Here is a 23,065-nt window from a genome sequence, read left to right on the forward strand (position 1 = left end):
AAGCTTTTTTCTGAGTTCTCCAGATCGTGTACTTGCTCTTTTCTGAAATTGCTTTGTGCTTATTTACTGATACCAAGATTGTGCCTCTCAGTAGAAAGCTAGGTTTCTTGACCTTATAATAGTGCCTTGAACGTAGTTGGTACTTAATGATAATTACACTAAATTGAATTAGTGCTTTTTTTGTTTTATTAAGCTTTTAATATGCTTTTCAAGGATATTAACAGCATGACTTTGTGGAGAAACTGGAAATTGCTGGTCTTGGAGTCATCAGACTAAATGAGGTTCAAGTCCTGACTCTGACACTGGCTGTAAGACCCAGGGCAAGGTGTCTGTTCTTCTTCTCTGTGTCTGTTCCTTTGTCTGTGAAATGGGGATGATGATATTTGGGCTACTTATGTGTCAGAGTGGTTGAGAAGGAAGGGCTTTATAAATGTTGTTTTCCACTTTAATAGTTTGAAAGAGATGGTAATTTTATTGTGAATGCTCCGTCCATTGACACAAATCAGAACTTTTCTATATATCTTCAGTTGCCATTCTGTTAATAAGCATCTCTTCATTTACTCAGATTAATTTTGTCTCAGTAGGCTGGTATTTGAACCATTTTATGTATTGTAATTTGGAAAATCCAGTCATATGCTCATTCTTATGGTGTGAATGACCACATGGGAAAAGGTCTAAAAATAGGAAAATTATCATTACTTGAATGTTTGTGTCCTTAGAATTATGGATAATAAGCTTCTATTTTTATTCTAAATGAAAAGGATTAGACTGTTAAGCTAATTTTAGGATTGTGTTATTTCAGAGAAATTAGGAGGTCCTCCCTCCTCCCTTTTATATGATTTTTAGAAATCTTGAAAGTTGAGTTAATGGTTCCATAGAATCATTTGCCTATAATGAACACATGATATACTAGTAATTACCCTGAGAATAGGTAACATGTATAGTTTTTGTACTACAAAATGGGCAACATTTTGGTTTTATAAAATACCTTAGGAATAAGAGGGGAGCATGATATACTGAAAGAAGGACCTTATTTACCTCTGAACCTTAATTTGTCTGTAAAATGAAGGCAATAATAATTGACCTGCTGCCTGTTAGTCTTATTTTGAATATCAACTTGAGATGGTATATACAGTGCTTTTTAAAGAGGTAAATGTAGGTTATCATTTCCACATATTAGTAATACAAGTGATATATTTAGTTATATAGTACCTATTTATTTCTTTAATGGAACACTACAAAACTAATAACTTTTCACATTAAATTTAGTGACATGGGAAAACTGGGGCTTAGGGAAAGTTGTTTTGAATAATAACGGTGTTACTGCAGAAACCCTACGATGGCATAGATCATTTTATGGATTTCATGGCTAAAAATCATTGGCTAGATTACCTTCGGGATAAAAGAGTAAAAGTGTATAATATGGAAAAGATCTTAATATCAAAATATCCATTGGAAGAAAGCTCACAAGATCTTAAAAAGGATAACTTAGGCATTTTAGGAAAAATAACTCCCCAGAGTTCTGCCCATACTATTTTTTTGCTTTTATGAACATGGAAAAACACTATTAAAGTTTTATTCATTCATTTTCATCCTTAATCGCGAGTAAATGACAGCTAATGTGAAAGTTTATTGAATTTCATTCCATTGTTGTACTCGGACCCAAAATATAAAGTTAGGGCTTAAATATATTTTAGAAATTTAAATATAAAGATTTTATAGTCCATTTTTCACGAGTGAATCTTATTGTTTAATGTAGTCAGAAAATTAAAAACCTTCTACCTTCTATATATTTAAATACCTACTATGAGGAATGTATTGTAGCACTTTGCTTATTCCTTATAAAAAATGGTGGAAGAGAAAAGATTAATTGGTAAGATTACAATCAGGGGAATATATCTTGAGGAACAGATACCCAGACTATGACCACCTATTCCAGATTCCATTTTGCCATGTGACATGATATATATAATGGCTTGCTATAGTGCTCTCATTTGAAGACATCAGGACTTTAACCAGGTAGTTTGGTGGACCAGGCTTAAACAAGGCCTCATAAACAACCTTTTCACTTTTTTGGTGTTAGATTTAGTCAGCAGGTTCATTTGGGTATCTCTCCAGTTTTGGCTGTGGACAAGAATAATTTCCCCTCCCCCCCTTAAGTTCCTTTTTTTGTGTTGTCTTTCCCCATTATATAGGCAGGGACTGTCTTTCTTTTTTGTATTTATATTTCTAGCACTTAGCACAGTGCCTGGCATATACTAGGCACTTAAAAATGTTTATTGACTAAAAAGTCAAAAACGTGTAGGTGAGGGCCAAATTTCAAGGTTGGAGTATTTTTATCCATGTGTGAATTGTATGAATGGCAAGTAAGAAAGATTAAGCTCTGATATAACAAACTCTAAGGTATCCAAAATACTTTTCAGAATGCTTTTATTATGGAGGTTCGTTGAGAGGTACAACATTATAGTGTTAGGCCTTTGGAGCACTGTAAATCATGGCAAATCATTTAATACCATGGAACCTAGGTTTCCTCCTTTAAAAGGAGGACTAATAACCATGAAATACTTATTAGCTCATAGAGTTGTTGTGAAGCTAAAGCAAGATAATGTATATAAAGTGCTTTGCATATCTCTAAGTGATATATAAAACTAGCTATTGTATCAAATATTGCTTTGAAAAAGTGAAACAGACTTTTCCCCCATAGAGAGATTTTGGTTGTCATAGTATTTGTTGTGATTAGACCCATACTTTCCAGTTTTTCTAAATGGAGGAGAGTAAAAAGGGGGGGGCGTGGTACAGGGTGTGGAATGGGTGGGACTGGAAGTCATGATATTTGATGTCCAAGGATCTCAAAATCATAATGTACTATATATAAAATTGCCTTCCATTGGTATCTGAAGGTTTAATTTTTGTTTAATTAGGGAGGCACGTTAGCACGTTGGACTGAATTCATATTCAGAGGTTTGGGCTTATATCCCTGCTTAGAGGTAGTTATTTCTGATTTTCTGTTATAGTCATGTAATCACAGGGTTAAATATTTTATGTCGATCATTAAGTATTTTATGCGATTAAGGGACTTAATTTAGAAAACTTGCAAACTGTGACTGAATTCTCTGATTTGTTTTGAGTAGTCAAAGGCATAATCATCTTGGAAATATTATAGTGAAATGATAAGGCTTTTAGATGATATTTCTTAAATTTGTAGTTATACTTCTAGAGCCATATTTCCTGCTTAATCAGTGAATGTAATTCTCCATTATAGCACAAAATTTTAAAGTTAGGCACCATTGCTGTGGAAGGGGAACTATTTACAATATAAATCACCTTAAAATGCTGCTTAAAGGTTTTTAAATTTTGTAGTAACATGAGAAGTCTGAATATTTTTTAGCTAGCTATGCACAGGAAAATGAGGTGACATGTGGAGGGAAGGGAGGGTGGTGTTAGAATGAGCAGCTATTTTTTTTCCCCTTAATGAATAAGTAAGAAAGGGATTCTTGCTTATAATTGCATTTTTAAAAAAACTTCTTGTTATAGCTTCCAGGACTGACCATTTTAAGTTAAAATGTAGGTTTGAGAAGTTGCATTCTGTCCCCTTAAGTATTAACTTAATTATTTCTTTTTTCCCCCCAAAGGTTTGGGCCCCATGGAATCCCTGTGACAATTTTCCCCAAAAGAGAATACAAAGATAAACCTGAAGCCATGCAGCTCCACAATAGATCATTCCAAGAAGGAACAGAAATCAAGTGTGACTTGAATGGTGCTGGTCCTGATGACCGTTCTCCCATTCAGCCACCAGAACCTAGCCTTGCTAAAAGCCTGTGGACTTCTAAACCACCTCCTCTCTTTCATGAAGGAGCACCTTATCCTCCCCCTTTGTTTATCAGGGACACGTATAACCAATCAATACCTCAGCCTCCTCCTCGGAAAATTAAACGACCCAAAAGGAAAATGTACAGGGAGGAGCCCACTTCTATAATGAATGCTATCAAACTACGACCCAGACAAGTCCTATGTGACAAATGTAAAAACAGTGTTGTTGCAGAAAAAAAGGAAATTAAAAAAGGTGGCAATGCAAGTGACTCATCTAAATATGATGATAATAAAAAACGGAGAAATGAAAGTGTAACTACTGTGAATAAAAAACTTAAAACTGACCATAAAATGGATGGGAAAAACCAAAATGAAAGCCAGAAAAGAAATGCTGTGGTCAAAGTTTCAAATATTGCTCACAGCAGAGGCAGAGTAGTTAAAGTGTCTGCTCAGGCAAATACTTCAAAAGCTCAGTTAAGTACTAAAAAAGTGCTCCAGAGTAAGAACATGGATCATGCAAAAGCTCGGGAAGTGTTGAAAATGGCCAAAGAAAAGGCACAAAAGAAACAGAGTGAAACTTCCACTTCCAAAAATGCACATTCTAAGGTTCACTTCACCCGTCGATTTCAGAACACCAGCTCAGGTTCCCTTCCACCCCGGTTGCGTTTGAAGCCACAAAGATACAGGAATGAAGAAAACGACTCTTCCATGAAGGCCGGACTTGAGAAAATGCGGAGTGGCAAGATGGCACCCAAACCCCAGTCTCGCTGCACCTCTACCCGCTCAGCAGGTGAGGCCCCTTCAGAAAATCAGAATCCCTCAAAAGGTCCTGAAGAGGCCAACAGTGAGGTTCAGGACACAAGTGAAGTACATGTGCCTGATGAGCAGGATGAACAGCAGACATTGGGCAAAAAGGGCAGCAAAAGCAATATCACTGTTTACATGACCCTAAATCAAAAGAAATCTGACTCTTCCAGTGCATCAGTGTGTAGCATTGATAGCACAGATGATTTGAAATCTTCCAATTCAGAGTGTAGTTCTACTGAAAGCTTTGATTTTCCTCCAGGCAGTATGCATGCACCTTCCACCTCTTCCACTTCATCCTCTTCAAAGGAAGAGAAAAAGCTCAGTAATTCCTTGAAAATGAAAGTCTTTTCCAAAAACGTCTCTAAATGCATCACACCAGATGGCAGGACCATATGTGTAGGGGACATTGTTTGGGCCAAGATTTATGGCTTCCCATGGTGGCCAGCCCGTATTCTTACTATAACTGTAAGCCGGAAAGATAACGGCCTTTTAGTCCGACAGGAGGCCCGTATTTCATGGTTTGGGTCTCCAACAACATCTTTCCTTGCACTATCGCAACTGTCCCCCTTTTTAGAAAACTTCCAGTCACGCTTTAATAAGAAGAGAAAGGGCTTGTATCGCAAGGCTATCACAGAGGCAGCTAAGGCTGCAAAGCAGCTGACTCCCGAAGTGCGGGCCCTGTTGACACAATTTGAAACGTGAACATGGACAGTAAGGTAGGCAAGAAAAGTTTGGAGGCTCCACAAAATTTTATTAGGCTAGTTAGAAATATCTTACACAAAGTAGACTTGGCCAAAACCAGGAAGAGAAAAATTGCACTCAGTTGGCTGCTTTTTTTAATACTAAAATTGATCTCATGATAACTTTCTTGACAGGCAAATGAAACCAATTGAACATGCAATCAAATTTTTTTCTTAACATGAGAAGTTTAGCAATATTTTTAAGTAAAGTCTTGCATTTTAAAATTCCTCAACCTTACCCCAAGGCATAGGAGCCATAGCCTCAATTGAAAGGCATTTTTTTGCAGGGAATATGCATCGGTTTCTTCCAAATATGTAGCCTATTACTATGTGACACAGGTTACAGATGTGGGTAATAGCTGTGAGGGGGGTGGTCCAGTAGGAACGTTTGGGATTTTAGTGACCACTTGTTTTTATTTTTATTTTTTTATAAATTAAAGAACACATAAGCCTTTCTATGCACACAAGGGCATAAGTTTGACACTTCAGTTTTTGACAAGCTGAAATAGGGATGGATGCTCACTGTTCAAGAGGCAGGCTGCAAAATTGCTCAAGAGTTTGGGATCAAGGGCTGTCAATGCTGCATAGTTGTGAATCATAACTTCCTGTTTTTCTTCCATTAAAAAAAAATCTTCCAAGGTTCTGACTTGGGAGTTTAGATAAAGAGAGAGGTTTGTTTTGAAAAATGTAAATAATTGATTGCTAAATTGGTCAGATTTTCTCCTGACTGGTTGTTCCTAAATTTTTAGGATACGTCCTAGTAAATTACACTTTGTGAATTACTTGTCATGTGTAATTGTTGCATTTTGGATGTACCTAATTTCATAATTTTGAAAAAAATATTTCCGTTTAAGGTATCTGTTTGCAGGTCAGAAAGTAAGAAAATGTAATTGTGTAATGCTCTGATATGTACAAAAAATGTAAATAAAATTGACTAAATCTGAATTATTTGTGTGTGTTTCTCAAAAAGCTTTGAAAATAAATTTCAGAATATTAGAAAATGAGTATTTTCTATATAGTACTTAGAGATAGTAACAGATCAAAAATTTAATTTCTCATGTGCCCTGCCACAGAATATTTTTTAATAAGCTCACGATAAGACATTATTCAATACATAGTCCTTAAAATTGGATCTTGTGTAGTACAAAGAAGGGTCCAGTATATTTTTAGGTTTGTTAGCTTATAAAGGTATGAGTTTTAATTCTCATTGATAAATCTTAATTTTTCGTCACATGCTTAAATTTTCACAAGGAGGTATTTAAATTTAGTCTCCTGGTCTGTTTGGTACTTTGCCCAATATTATTGCCCATTTGGGGCTTTTTTTTTTTTAAATGCTGGTGACTCAGCTCCCTCTCTTTTGTTATTCTCCATTCGTGCCCATTTATCTTTGTTAATTGTTTTCTCCTTTTTCAGGTTTGCCCTGTTAGGGAAATTTCACTTGCCTATGTATCAGAGCAAGTTATATACCATGTTTTCCAAGTTGCTTCATACAAAGGCAATAATAGTTTTTTATGTGATTAGTTTTTAGCTGTTGTTTTTAACAGGTGCATTATGTAATTTTAAATGATAGAGGAATTGACACTTTAAAAGACTTTTAATGCCTATAGGATGACAGAATTAGATATTTTAATTATTTTTGTGGATTTCTAAATAACCCAATTTGAAACATTTTCTTACTATTATTACACATTTAATGTGCTGCCTATTGGTAGTTACTCCTCTGGATGTGATCAGTTAATCAGTTTCCTTAAGCTTACAGTTATTTATGCACAAACTATGAAAACTAGATTTTCTGCTGGATAATTTAAGTAACTTCCAGGAGAACTCAATGCTTTTTGATTGTAGTAAACACACAAGTTGAAAATTTTTGATTGTGAGATGTTGTTTCACTTCTATAAAATGTATTCTTTCCTGCAAACAGAAACAACTACAATATTTCAGGAATTATTATTTGCGCTGCATTTATAAATCTTTAGTGTTGTGACTATGGTGCAGTGGAAAGAGTGCTGGATCTCAGGAGTTAGAACCTGGGTTCAAATTTTAGCTCTGTTACTTTATCTTCTGTGTGACCTTGAGAAAGTCACAACCTTTTTGGGCCCCAGTTTCCTTATCTGTAAAATGAGGGGGTTACTCTAGATGGCCTCAGAATCTCTTCCAGCTCTAAATCTATGATCCCATAATTAAAGCAAGTAGATAATCTAGAAGCTGAACCCATAGTATTATTGATTGCCCTGTGGTCATTAGAATAATTTGTTATTGGGGGCTATCAACACAATTTTGTAAGGAGTTTTGGTTTGAATTTAATAGACTGTTGACTGAATCTAAGTTCCTTGATGATTAAGGGCAAAAATAATCTGCCTTCAACTGTTGATTTTATAAACCTTTAGTGTCCCAGATACATTGTGTATATAGTGATTAGCTAAAGTCTCTCACCTTAGTAATGGTGTTTTGACAGGTATTTGCTTAATGTGAAACAAATTTGTTTTACATTTTGGAGGATTAAAATAGAAGTATCAGTGACTGTTGACCAAACAAATGAGTATTATATATAGGATGTGCTAATACATTATAGGAGAAAGGGAAGATAAAACTGTCCTAAATGAGTGATACATATTCCGGTTTTATATAATCATCTCTGAGGTAAGCAAAGAACTATATATATCCACATAGTTGCAGTCTTAATTGCCAAGTTCAATGATTGCCTCTGTTAGAAAATAAGGCACTAAGATTGATGTCCTTTAGGATGTTATTTTCATCTCAAAAGTATTTTGTTAAATTGACACTGAAATAGCTTATTATGGTAAATATATCAAACTTGTACTCCTCTGCTGCGGTTATTTTCTCAAAAGCATTTTGTCCTGATAGGTGTGGATAGTTTTCTGCTTCAACAGCTACAATTTTTTTTGCCACAAAAAGAGACTGAGGTGGTTTAGGTAATCCTAGTGAATTTCTTTTTAGAGCTCATTTTGGAGTGTTACAAAAAAAGAAATTAATTTTATTTCCTCCCCCTGTATACATTCATAGTTCCATGGGTATTTTTCCCCTGCATGGAAAAAAAAAAATCTGCTTAATGGGCCAGGTACTGAGAGTGTGAAAGGAACAAGTAAGGAATTACAGAGGGGAGCTAAAAGCTAAAAATGAAACAGGTCAAGGCAGGAAAGAGAATCATTGTTTTGATTTTGAAAATGTTGCTTTCCCAGTTGACTCAGAACTGAATGATATACCTTCTCAATGAAGTTGGAAGGTAAGGAATGACCTGATTTTGGATTTAGAGGTTGCTGATAAATATAAATTATCTATTAATACCTTCATTTCACAGATTATGAAACTAATAACTCTAAGGTTGACTTGTCCAAAGTGACAGCTAAATATTCTAAAAAAGGAGGTCTGATTCCTAGGTCTGTATTCCTACCAGGCTATTTCCCATTAATCTCCAGATCACTGTTCTTGACCAATTTTGCTTTTAGGGGCAGGTACTGTTTTTGTGTTTTTCTTATAACCCCCATGCTGAGAACAATGCCTGGTACAGTAAGTGCTTAAGAAATACTTGTTGACTGATATATAAACCATTATAACAAACATTGGAGAATTGTAGTTTTATTAAAACATGATGGCATTGCAAAGCTATCTTCTGTGGTAGCAGTGTAGAATAAGGAGAGAATACATTGTACTCGAGTAAAAAGCACATGCTTTCTTCAATAACTCTTATAACCTATTAACACTAAATAGTGATCCCGATGAATTGTGTGGCATATTTTTATTCTCTTGACACTTACTAGGCCTATTTTTACCCAGTGGGTCATAAGTAATATACCTTAGGTTTGAATTAATATTATCAAATATGAAATGTTCCTTCTGGAATGTCCTGAAAGCATGGCATGTTAAAACATGGGTTCAAGGAAGTCTCAGACCAGGTAAACCTAAAAGGGAAAAATATGGTAGCAACATAGTACTTTGATGTCAGAGTATTTAAAGTGTGATACTTTGGATGCTGCTTTTTTCCATTTAATGACCAAAGACTAGTAGGAAATGAAATGCCCATTTCAGGAGACTAGCAATTTTGAGTCATATTATTAGGCTTATATCAGAGAATTGTGATTTCTCAGTATGTATGCTAATATTGATGAATTTTTAGTTGGCATAAGACCTTTGAAAAACTAGGGTAATTTCAATTAGATGATCTGACCTGGAGAGAACTATTAGTTGTAAGTCATTCAATGAGTATTTAATAAGTATTTACTATGTGCCATAGAATATTAAGCTAAATTATAGTGTGCATGCATGAGTTGCTGTGCTAACATTTAAATGGCTTTAATTTTACAAAATTGCTGATATCAAAGGAAAGACATGATATTTACATATGTTCCTTTGCATATTTTGATGTATCTTGTGATTTTATCTATTTGGGTACTTCTGCCACTAATGCTGATTTTAACTATCGGATGTTCTCATAATTTTTCTCAAACAGGTAGAACTTCTGAAGGGGATGATTAACAAACACGGGGTCACTGTGTAATTGGCAGTACCTTTTAATAGGACTGATTATAAACAATCCCAATTGACATATACACTTTGAGAAATATGGGCAATAAAGTTAGAATAAGGAAACCCATTAATAATTAAAATCAAGTGAATTAGGTACATTTAAATTTTGGGGGGGGCGGGGGAGGCTAGGCAATGGGGTTAAGTGACTTGCCCAGGGTCACACAGCTAATAAGTAGCAAGTGTACATTTAAATTTCAAATTAGTTTCTGGATACTTAGTCCATAGTTTTCTACTTTTAATTCATGCCTTTTTTCCATTTTACTCTTTAGTACCTTTACTAATGACTGGGTACCATTATCTCTGGTAAAAGATTTATAAGACATGTTAAAATTCTTGGCGAAATTGAGGTTTTCATATTGTGTAGATTTTTAACTAGTTATGTCGTCATTTAAGAAATTTGACTAAAAAGGTCAAAAGAATTAGATTGTTCACATTTTTAATTTTCTGTGTGCAAAAGTAACGTGCATAATTTGTAAATCAAAATAGGGAGTTTCTCTGCACCTTGCCCCAAGTTCTGTACCATTAGTAAAAAATATTCCCTTCAGAGTTTTAAAAGTGCAGAATTTATTTAGCTACAAATTCATAATTAAATTCATTTTTGACCATGTATACTTGACTTGTAAATTATATATGTAGGTCCATGTACTTTTCTTTTTCCTTTTTAAAAAAATATTTATTTATTTTTAGTGTTCAACATTCACTTTTATAAGATTTCAGGTAATTTTAGTTTTTGAAGAGATGAACTAAATAGTGGCAAGTCAAGTCTTGAATTTTGGTATTTAGGTTGAAAATTTTTTTTAAAAGCCCTGTAGGTACTGAATTTAAAATAATTTAAGAGATTGCTTCTTTATTATAATGAGAAGAATGGAAGATTCCATCAAAGGTTAAAAAAGAGCTGCAGAGGGGGCAGCTAGGTGGTGCAGTGGATAGAGCACTGGCCCTGGAGTCAGGAGGACCTGAGTTCAAATCCGGCCTCAGACACAGAACACTTACTAGCTGTGTGACCCTGGGAAAGTCACTTAACTCACATTGCCTGACCAAAAAAAAAAAAAAAGCTGTAGAGAAGACTCATGCTGATGAGAATAACAGAGTTTTTTGATATCTAGAAAAGAAAACTTTGTCAGGCAGCACTTTTCTTTGATATTTGTATTTTTTTCCTTAAATTTAATGTACATAGTTCTGTTTTTGAAAAAGCACGTGCTACCATAAAATGCTGATGGTAATGGGAACGATTAGGCAGACTCTTTTAAAAAAAGGTATTTTTAAAGGTGAGAATTAAAGACTTGCCCCAAAGAAAAACTTGACTCCAACTTTTTAAGATTCTAAGAAAATGGGGAGAAAGAACATCTAACTCTATTAATGGAGTTGACCCATTACTTAGAAGAGTGCATCTGTCTCAATCTTTTAATTCTTCAGAGTCTAGCTTCAAATCTAAGCAAAGGAATGTCCTTTGCTTAGCGAGTTAACTTGGTTGTCATGGTTTTCAAATTTGCATAGAAATGGTCGAATCACAGTTCAGGTTTTTCATGCTGTTAATACACTTGTCTTTCCCCTTGGAATTTGAAATATAGTTCATATTTTAGCAGAATTTTTGTAGTTGTCTATGAAAGCAACTTTGTAAAAAGTATGTAAACTTATTGACCTTTTTGGCAAAGATTCAATTTTAAAGCCTTTGTAAAATCTGGAAGAAATGTTGTTTTTCCTAGGTGGAATATGTTAGAACTTTTCTTCTAGGTGAACATATATATATAGATATATATAGATATGTAGATATATATATAGATATATATACACACACACATACACATATATATTTGGCAGAAAAGTTATCAACTGAAGCCCAACCTGTTAAGTGTAGAAGTTGGAGGTGGATTGGCTATTATTACCTGTAGAACCCATAACATGAGCTGTCACAGATACTCTTTCATTTTAAAGACAGACAGTAGTTACTTGTAAGCCTTCTGCATTAGTTAGTGATTAATTTCAAACTATTTATAAATTAAGGTAAAGAATATTTAAGATTGTAATTTTTGGCTTGGGGGGCTATGAGGAATAAACTAAAGTGGGTGGAGTAGTATGAGATTTATAGTTGGGCAACCTAGTTGGGAGCACTGATTTTGTTAATTGTCTGACCTTAGATAAGTCATTTAACCTTTTGAGGCCTTAGTTTCCTTATCTCAAAAGTAAGAAGATTGAACTAAATCACCTATAAAATCTCACCCAAAATTATAATCCTGTTACACTTGCCCCTTGGAATTTTTTTAAAGACCATTCTAGATTAATATTTAAGAATCCTTCTCCCAAATAAGGTAGAGTTTCTATTATATCTGCTGATTTGTGTTAGGCATGGAATGTTGTATTTTGTTATATGTAGTATATAATGATGTATGTCATATATAATGTATATCACATAATGATGTAAAACTACTTTAATATTTTCTCCCTTACATACTTGGATATTGTGTAGTAGTGTTTATGTTTATCATTAGTATAATGGGGAAAATATATCCAAAAATGGCCATATTATTCTTTAACTGCAAAATTCCAGTTACTCATACATTTTAACAAAGAACCTGTATTGTCTTAGAATGTGAGCTATCACAAATCTGGAGTAAAGTTTTGGATGTATAATGGGTGAAGATGTGGAATCTTAGGTGAAACTTGCCTTTAAAAAAAAAATGGACATTGCAGGTCTCAGTTTCTGCCTCCATTCATTCAAAAAGTATTTGTTGAACATAAACTACATCCAAAGCCTGGTTAGTTTGCAAAGATGTATATAACACTTTGTCCAAAAGGAGTTTATAGTCTAGTAGCCCACTCAGTAAACTTTTTTTCCCCACAGTATATAAAATATTCATTTATAGCTATGAACTTGGATCAGATAATGGGTTGCATATATCCATAGAGGGGAAGAATATAACCTGTCTGTTTCAGAGGAGTGGGATACACATTATATCTGTCTTTTGGCGGGGAAGGGTCGAAATGTTTTGGGGCAAAGCCTATTGTGAATTATTTCATCACTGGATAGATTTAGAGCTAGAAATGACCTTAAATGTCATCTGTCCAATCTTCTCATTTTTCAGATGAGGAAACAATTTCAGGGAGGTTTAGTAACTTGCCCAAGGTCAAACAGGTGTTTTCACCCGCTTTGGTCCCGTAAGCCTGGGGTATTCCCCTTCCTCATCTCTGCCTCCTGGCTTCCTTTAAGTCTCAACTAAAATCCCAGCTTTACAAAGCCTTTTGCCACCCCCCCCTTAATACTAGTTCATTTTTTTTTGGTGTCTCTCCAATTAGATTGAGCTCCTTGAGAGCAGGGATTGGTTTTTGCCTTTATATTCCCAGAGATTAGCACAGTGCTTGATACATGGTAGGCAATTAATAGATATTGATTGACTGTGACAGATAGTAAGTGATAAAAATATTTAAGCCCAGTTTTTCCAAGTCTAAATTCATTGCGCTTTCTCTTCATGGCTGCCTCATATTTTCCTGATACTGTTTTTAAAGGGACCATATATACAGACTTGGGACAGATGAGGAAACAGGTCCAGCAAAGTTAAATGACCTGTCTGTCCAAGGTCATAGAGATAGTTGAAGAGTTAGGATTCCAACTCCATATCTAGCACTCTTTCTATTGTACCACTCTTTCTTTTTTCTTTTTCTTTTTTGTTGAATTATTTTTAGCATCTGACATATTTTATTTACTCTCTGGAAACCTGAAGAGAAAAAAAAATTAGAGCTGAAGATAAAATCCTACAAGTTGAAGTAGAAGCTAAGGATTAAAAAAAGATGGCTGTAAGACCAGTTGGAAAGACTGCTGAAGAATATAGTGGGTAGGAACAAGCTATTGAATTCTATTGCATAGATTTACAGACCACCTATGCCATCTGGATCTTTTTTCAACTGTCTCATCTCAGCTCTTTAGTACCAAACTGTTTCTTTAGAGTCTATTGTAAAATTGGAGAGAATGTGGGATGGTAATGGAGCTCCTTTCTGCACATTGAGCTGTCAAATGTAGTACCATTGTTGCTAGATGGATGAATCAATTCATTTCAGTAAATGATGCATTTCAGCAGGAAATCTGGCATTTTATTATTTTAAGCTACATTACTGGTTCAAGAGTGATTGAAAAGTAATAGGAATTCTTTGTAAACCCTTACAACCTCCCCTCCCTCATTTTTTGGTGGTTCATTGATTAGGATTCAGTGGGACATTCCTTTTCCCCTTTCCTGAGATACATCTACATCACAACAACTTTAGCCTCATGGATTTAGGATGGAAGGGCTGATAAATAGGAAAGAGAAGGATATTTTTCTTCATGGGAAATGGTAATTATTAGCAAGGGCCTGGTCCAATTTTGAGACCGTATTGATAGCAGCACTTCTCATTAAACATTTGATTCTCTTTTAAGTGCTTCATTTCAAGTTAGAACCTGGGGCGGGTAGAATTACATTCAATGTTGTTTAAAATCATGAGAAAATAACTGGTTACTGCAGAATAGAAAACTTCTGGACCCTTCTAAAATGGGTTGTATATTAAAGCGTTCCCTTTGCTTGCCCATCTTCAATTATACTCTCATGAGCAGAGAAAACTTTGATCTTTTCATTTAGTTGTAACAGGATGAATTCCTATATGTGTTCTAAATTGTTATTTTTAATTCAGAGCTTACTCCAAAGATCTTGGCCTTCTTATTTTCTACCTTTTTCCAGCACCATTGGAAGGAGATTAATTAGTCTTTGGTTGTTTTCCACTGCCCCTTTTTCTCTTGCTTCTTTCCAGTAGTAACTGCCATTGTTATTTTTTTTGTTTTTACTCTGTAGGCTGTAGTATGTAGCGTCTATGAAGTCAGCATTTTTCTCTGCTACAATTGCACTTTTCCTCCTCCAATCCCTGTAAAGAAAAGAAAGGTGGTTGTCTCACACTATTTTCATTTTGCCCAGTCATTGCCATCCAAAGGATCTTTTTCTTTTTACTGGCCTACACAGGAGATTACTCCCTGGGCAGAGTATTTATGGGCTCAAATTATAGTGAGGAGAAATCTGACACAAACATTAATAGAATAAATCTCATCTTCCGTTCATTGTGTCTATGCCATTTCACTGTTTTACTCAGAGAATGAATTATAAAAGATTTTAGATCTCATTTAGGCCTAAAGTTTTAGATTTTTAGAGATGAGAAAAAAAATAGGTTACGGGGAGCGGAAGTCATTTGAGGCCAAGTGATTACTTTTATTCTTGTTTCACATGATTTGGTTTTCCTTTGTGCTTATGGCTGGGCAGCATGATTCTCTTGTTGTCTAGCTATATTTAACTCAAATTCTACCTGTACTACTATATAGCTAGTGACCACAAGTAGATTTCACTTTGAATATTGCCAACGTGGTATGTAAACGGCTTTTTTTTTTAATTCAGTAAAATTATAAAGCCAATGGGATGACAATTGAGTTCAACAATTCAATGAACATTTATGGAATGTCTTAAGTGTTCAGTATTGTTCTAAGCACTATGTGTTAGTGTGAGGACGACTTGTGAAAACAAATTTTGTAATAGCTATAGAGTTCTTCACATCCTTTCTACCTCTGTTGTGATTATTCTTGGTTTAGGGAAAATAAAATACCTAACCAAAATTTCCTTGATAAAACCTGGTTATTTTTCTAGTCACTTTTAAAATATTGCCTTCTTCCTAGAATCTGTATTATATTCCTAGCTAAATTCCATTTGTAGTTGAAGTTTCTAAAATTTTTTCTTATGAGGTTCTTTGTCAGGAATGTCTTGTGGGGGGATAGAACCTTTTTCTCTCTAATTTCTGCTGCTGCTTTTATTTAGTACTTTTAAAAGTACTAAATGGGCAGTGGTTATTTTAACTGGGGTTAACTGGGGTTCTAAAAGGCAAGTAAATAATCTGAAGGAGGAAATGAGTTCTTAAGGAATAAAAATTTTGTTCATTTATATTTGCTTATTAAGGGTTACATGCAAATTCATGGAATTATGTTTATGGAATGTTTTACAAACTAAAGCATCAACATCAGCACCTTTAGTGTCATTTTAATAAAAATTATTAGCTTATTTTCATTACTTTCATTTAGTAGAGGTTTGTTATTTATTCAGAAAAACTCAGGGAAACCCAGTAATAACTGTTACTTCACATGATAAGAATTTTAGGCATGGAAAAATATGCTTATGTGGTTACTGGAATTAAGAGGAAAGGGGCCTCAAGTAGTCAGGACATTTTTGTGCAACAGAAGCTCTGAGCATATTCATGGATATTTAAGACTTTCTATCCTGTGTTGATGTTCAGTAATTATTCTTAGGTTAAAACAAAACTCAGGTCAAAAGTATACTTTAAATATGACATTCACTACTTTCCCTGTATTTCTAAGTTTGCTTTGTGAGCAACTTAGTATGCCAATCGCCTTGCTATGGAAGCAGATTGGTCCATGTTATTCTATAGTTTAGTTGGAACTGTGTACATAGATAGGTCCCTTACAGTCTTTTGTTTTCTGTTAGTGTTCTATATGGCATCATGCTTTTTAGTTATACATACATTCTGTGAAGCCCAAGAGTTATTCAGCATAAATGCATAATGACAAATGAAATCTGGTCACTTAAAAAAAAAAAAGGAAAAAAGAAAAACTTTTTTTTTTGTAAAATGGGTTTAAAAAACTTGAATGACTACTTTATTTTTGTTAACTTGATTTTTTCTACCATAGGTCTCAACAAATGGCAGCATATTACATCAGACAGTGACGAGTCCTGCTGCTCCCTTACAGTGTCTGACAGACCACTGTGGATTCAGATTGGGAGCATTGAAGTTAACAGTGAAACGGGCAGGTCTGTCTGTTTTAAGCCCTGCCCCAAAGTGAAGGGGGGCATCATGTCATAACTTAATTATTCCCCAAATAGTCTAGGTTAGAGTTGATGAATTCATCAGTTATTTTTCTTGTTTTCATTGGTACCTGTGTACCTCATGTAGATTTTAGGCTGTAATTAAAGTCTACTTGGTGATACCTGTCCTGCTCAGAGAGCAAGGCTAGAGTCTTCATGTGTGTGCTTTTGAACATCTGGACCTATTTCTTTTTCAGTTGGTATGCAGGGCCGTATGTTTTATAATCGTAATAAGTAATGATGGAGTCCTGGTCGAGTGGTGGTTTTTAAATATTTTCAACTCTCTCAATGGCCTTTTAAAAAAAAAAAAAAAGATATTCATTACATCATTGTAGGTTTTTTGTTGTTTGTTTGGATTATTTCTTATTGTACATATTCTTGGTCAATTTATCTTTGAAAGTCTACATAAAAGGAATAGAAACTGATCGTGGCAAAGGGCCAACAGCCAAAACGCTGTTGTAATCTAGTTCTTTAAATTTTATTATATTAAATGAGACACTTGATAAAACCCTGAAAAGTTCTGATGCAAGAGAGTAGTTCTTATTCTGTTAGAATAATTTTGGGCTCTTGCTTTGGTAGAAAAGGGATTTGTATTTAATTGTTGCCTTTAGATTTGGATATGTTTTGTATACTTGCTTACTTTCTGGAATTTTTGAGAATTTATTTGCCAGTATCATTGTTATATTGGAAGTGTAGAAGCATATTGGCTCTAATTGTAAGCAGATGATTGAATTGGAACATTCTGGATCAATTGTGATCAAAAGCTTTGGATATTCTGGACTTTTACTCATATAATGTGGCTGGCTACCCTTTAGGTGATTTGTCGTGGTCTAGAATGGACAAGTTTGTTTAGTTGCCCCCAAATAGTATTAACCGCATGAATCTTTTACACCTTTGCTCGCTTCCTTCAACTGAATTTGAAACCAAATGGTTCATAATAGTGGAAGAAGACAGATGCAGATTCACCAGGGAAGAACCTGCAAATGCATAGCTGAATGTGATTTTTAAGCAAAATGGGGGCACCATTAAGAATGGGCAACCAGAAATCACTAGCTTTGTGGATGTGATCCTGACTTGCTAACGTGATTTCAAGCAAGACATTTAACTTCATTGTGCTCTTTTCCCATTTTTTAAAAACAAATAATAGTTTTCAAGGCCTCTGAGGCATTTGAACCTAAGGTCTATATGAATAAAAGACTATTAGCATTATAATTATAACAATGAAGCATCTAATTTCATAAAGTTGTGACTTATATGAGTGCCAAAGGACAAAAACCTTTTGAACTGTCCAACTAATATATTTTTTTCAGAAGCAGTGATTTGTAATAGGCTGTCTGTGAACTTAGCTTCCAGAAATAATATTGCAGCCAGATACGGAGTTGTCCTTTTGAGCGGGCTGAATGTGTTGGTTAAACTTGGACCCAAATACCTTCATAGTATTTGAAGTATTTCTGGCAGAAACACGTCTCTCATTGGTTGGGCAAAAAACTGGCGCAGGGTGTTCTATTTCTCTCACATTAGCCTTATTTTTTACAGGCCTTGAGCCAGGAAGCGGATGAAGCACAAGGCCTCCGTTGCGCGTTAGCAGTAACACCAAGCAATCTGGCAAATAGTAGAAATGATAAATCATTTTTGAAATATAATATTGTGGGGGTGTTTATTTTTTAAATTCTTGTGCATGATATCTAGTTTATTCTTAGGCAACAGTAAATGTTATTTAATTTTGTTAGAAAATATGCCTCACAAAAATTTCTTTCTTTCTCGTGGACGATCAGTTTTGGAGTTCAGCTTTGTGTGGATTATCATATCTTGGAAGGGGTAATGATATAGCAATAATTTCCTTAAATATCTGATTTCTTGTGTTACTGTCTTGACTTCAATCTTCATTCTTCTCAATTATGTAAAGAGAACCTTTCAGTGACCACAGTGGTTTTTTTGGGATATTATAAATACCCATGCTGTATTTTTTTTCCCATGGGGATGGGGTGGAATAGAGATAACTTTTAGGCATCTAGTGAGGTCCAGGAGAAAGCTACTTCTGATAAGGGGTAGTTCACCACATCAGAATCAAATTTATCTTTTGTGTAAGGTATACATGTACTTATGCTTTCTGCTGTTGTGTTTGTTATAGGCAAAGGTTCTCTATTTTAGAGGATATCTTTGCTTGGACAAAATGCTTTCTGATTAATGAACATGCAAATACAGTAGTTAAAGAAAATTAGCCTGCTTTCTAGATATACTTATGCACTCTCAGTCTTGGCATTAGAAGATAATATTATTAGGTGATGATGCTTCTGTGTATATTTCTGTCTGTTGCAAGAGATTGATAAGCAACCAGCCTTCCTTTCTCCTCTTCACACGCACAAAGACCTTTTAATTTACAGCGGATTTCACAGAGGCTTTTGCTACTTGTTTGTGACCTTGCTTTTAAGATTTATGGCTAGTCTTTTTTTAAAATAAAAAATTCAATGAATATCACAATCCAGCAAATGTGTACTAAGTGCCAATTGTTGCTACAACGTAGGGTTGGTGTGTTGCTTTTGCTTCCCAGAAGTACCAAGCAGTTGAGTAGCTCTACTGTATTTAACAGCTTTTCTATCTTGGGGAGGGGTGTGTGTGTGTGTGTGTGTGTGTGTGTGTGTGTGTGTGTGTGTGTGAGTGAGAGTGTGTGTGTGTATATATACACATATGTATACAAATATATTTTTAAAAGATAAATATTGGTAAAATATATATGTATAAATAAGTATACATATATATTTATATGAAATAGATGCTCAGACTTTCAGGAGGTCCTGTTTTTAGTATTTTATATGTAAGGATAGGATGAATTCCCTTTTAAGTAACATTTTAGACAGTATTGAACAAATTTTTTGTAAAATCAAGTTTTTAATGATAGCTAATAATAGTGGCTGTTAACAGGTAAAGATTTATGTAACAGATACTTTAATATAGGAAACTAGAATATTTATTGACTAAATGTTGACATGTTGACATAAAAAAAGCTACTGCAGGAACAAATATTTTAGTTGTTTGGTTAGATGCACATTAGCAAAACGATTCCTCACAGTGCAGCTTGAATATTTGTTCTGTCTTTGTTGATATCTTTTGTTCAGAGTACCAGTAATATATGTTCTTTTTATCAGTTGTGTATTGAATTTAATGTAAAACCTAAAGACCTGAAGTTTAACTGAACACACTCACTTATTAATTTTATAAATCAGATGACATTAACATGGGTTGTTGGAGTAAAAATAGAGCTGAATCTTGAATGACATAGGATTTTGTTTTTATCCAAGTTTATAATTATGCCTAACAACTTTTTTTTCTTTTTACTGTATTTCAGCACAAAGACATTAGCAGCAGGCTGATTTCCTGGAACTCACTACACTGCCACGAGAGAACACCGGCTCTTCAGGACTGAAAGAAACTAGAGACTGATTTTTTTTTTCCTTTTTTCAAATCTTCAAAAAGGAGAAAATGTTAAGAGCCGTTGACTAAGACAGATCCAATGTCTTGTACTTGTAAATTGTAAATTGTTTCTATATTAAACTGAAGAAATGGTATTAGGGAAATATTTGAGAAAACTTTTTGCAATAAATAATGCATGAGATGAGGAGGAAAATGATGTGAAGTGCACATGCAAGGACTCACTTGAATTTTAAATCTGAAGAGTAACTGACAAAACTTCTTTTGATTGTGAAGTTATCAGTCCATTTAGATGTAAATCCCTGAAAATCAAGACATGGGATGATGGCAGGAACTGTTAGACTTTTGTTTTTCATTTTCAACCTTCTTCAATTTTGTTACATTTTGTGTTTCTTCCGACGCTTATGTTAGTGCAGATATGAGCAAATGGTGCTTCTAAAACTACTTGAAGCTGTAAGTCGGTTTAGCCAAGACCAAGGTTTCCTAGTAGAGAGATAACGAACAATTTTACATCTCCTGGGAATTTTTTCCCCCTAAAGCAGGGATGTAGCATTCTAAGTAGAAAGGTTTGCTTGTTAAGAAATATTAAAATTTATTTATTTGCCACCAGTATTTAACATTTTTGTGCACCTTTTAATGATTAAATACTTTTTTTTCCTCCAAATTATGAATAGGAGTAAGGAGGTGGCTTTTTCTCACTGGTGAGAATTAGTATTTAGGAATGAAAATGTGTACAAGATTAACTTCTGTTTCTATGGAGGGATTTGATGATTTTCTTTCCTTGATGATGGTTCCACCTAGTTTGGAAAATAAAGTTACATTTTCTAGGTTTTGGAGAAGACACCTGGAAAGAACTCCTTTTGGGAAGAAGTCTGTCCAGTCTAAATGCAAGAAAAATCCCTACTAACATCAGTAGGAGTTAAGCCAGGTGGAAGACTGCAAGAATGGGCCCATAGAGATGGCCTCAAACCTTTCATGAATGGAGCATGAAATAATAATAATAATATAATTATTTGGTCTTTTTTTTTTTTGGTAAGTATGTAGATGGAAATCCATTTCCTTCCCCCTACCCCCTTTTTGTTGAATAAGAAAAGCATAATATACTATGAGAATAACCAGATGGACCTATTAGAGATACTAAATTTCTAAAGCAATTTTATATTTAATGGTGCCATACTTTATAATAAACGTGAAATTTTTTAGTGGTAATAACAAATTATTTTTAAAACCAGAAAGAGAATCTGTAGCACCTACTTATATACACATACACATATATAAATATATATATATATTTAAAACCCACCTCATTTAAAGCAACATATCAGATAATTGAGCGCTTAGCTCAAATGACTTAATTTTTCATCATCTAGTGTAAATTTGGAAGTTGGTTCTTTTGGTCCATGTGGCATCTCCTTTAATAATGCCCAGGTGCTCAGGATGAATATTTAAGGTTCTGGGTGAGTTCTGGAGCATTTATTTTTGCATCTCAAGTAAGGTATATCTAACTTTTTGCTTCTGGAAAGCTTAGAGATTATAAAACAAATAAAGCTAAATTTTTGGGTTTTGCCCCAGTCCTGGCCTCCTGAGTATTTTCTCATATTACAAAAGTATCCATTTTGACATAATGGAAGGTAAGCTCAGGGTCTGGAATAGCAGGGATATTACATATTACAACTGCAGTGCCCTGGCTAAGTCATGCACATTTTAGGAAAGCAACCCTGCAGTGCACTTCCCTACCTGCTTAACTCCAGTCAGTCTTGTTCTCTCACCAGCACTAACCAATAGCACCTACTACTGGGGCTCTGTCTGACACCTGCAGTTCTTTACACAGGCAGAACTCTTATGGACTTGAAGGAGTTTGACTTGAATGGAGACTGCAAAATCGTGGTATTTAAGGGAGAATAAGGATTCTTTATTAGGGGGTTGGGTGGGGGAAATGAACAAATAGTAAAGTAAAAAGAAACTGACAAATTAGATAATTAAACATTCACAAGTTTTTCTAATGATCAGTTACTGAAGCTGTTATACTGTAAACCGGATTTTCATTTTTTTCTTTAAAAATGAAATTCAGTGATATTTAAAATGTAGATGTACTGTATTGTTGGTTTTTGCTTTCTTTGCTTTAGTTGCTTAATATTTAAGCTTTGCTTCATGCTAACTTTTATCTGTATTTTAAATGGTCACATAACTATTTCATTTTAGACTTGAATGGAAAACATGCATCACCTCTCAAGTTTGCTCAGAGTTTAATGTTAAAGAATGTCATGTAACATTTATTCCAATAAAGTCTTGGATTTTTTATATTTAAAAAATTAAAATGAATGGTTTTTGAAAGTTCCTTCTGTTTTTTTAAAAGTTAATTTTAACTCTACATCATCTGAAGTACATTCAATTATGAAACAGTCTTGAGATTGATCTTTTAGGAGCTGCCTTTAGGAATTGAATACTAGAAATACACATTGTAACTACAGACAGTTCTGGCTTTATGAAAAGTTACATTATGAAATCCGACTTTACATAAAGAATTCTGAAAGAAATCCACATTCCAGAAAAAAACACCTATGCTAACTTTACTGTGCAGTATTGTGCTCACTCTCTGCCCCTTGACCCCCCCCACCAAAAAAAAAAAAAAAGCCTAAAAAGAAAAACCCTTAAAAAAATCTTCCAAGTAAAAACAGAATGGGCTTCTGTTGCCAGTGGAGGGAATTGGCTTAAGACCTGCAGCCTGAGAGAGGAGACCTTTGCCCCATTCTGTCCACCCTCTTGAGTGTTTGCTCTGTGTCTGCCTTCTGTCTGCATTGCGGGTGCTGTGCTCAGGTACAGTGTGTCTGTCCCTGGGCCCAGCGTTTGCCT

General features: G+C 34.6%; 1 protein-coding gene across 6 annotated transcripts in view; it reads left to right on the plus strand.

Annotated features, from left to right (window-relative positions):
• PWWP2A (PWWP domain containing 2A) overlaps positions 1-22,451 on the plus strand; it is a 35,571-nt gene extending 13,120 nt beyond the window's left edge. For 4 of the 6 annotated variants that reach the window (XM_027841925.1, XM_027841926.1, XM_027841928.1 and 1 more), the window contains one exon: positions 3,633-6,264. In XM_027841925.1, coding sequence (XP_027697726.1) covers positions 3,633-5,319 — 1,687 coding nt within the window. In that variant the 3' untranslated portion in view covers positions 5,320-6,264. Of the gene's footprint in view, positions 1-3,632; positions 6,265-16,608; positions 16,730-20,129 lie in introns of those variants that run through there. The other 2 variants (XM_027841927.1, XM_027841930.1) reach the window with 2 other exon arrangements.
• Positions 22,452-23,065: the final 614 nt, after the last annotated feature.

Source organism: Vombatus ursinus, unplaced genomic scaffold (genome assembly GCF_900497805.2).
Source record: "Vombatus ursinus unplaced genomic scaffold, bare-nosed wombat genome assembly UNPS02014863.1, whole genome shotgun sequence".
NCBI lineage: Eukaryota > Metazoa > Chordata > Mammalia > Diprotodontia > Vombatidae > Vombatus > Vombatus ursinus.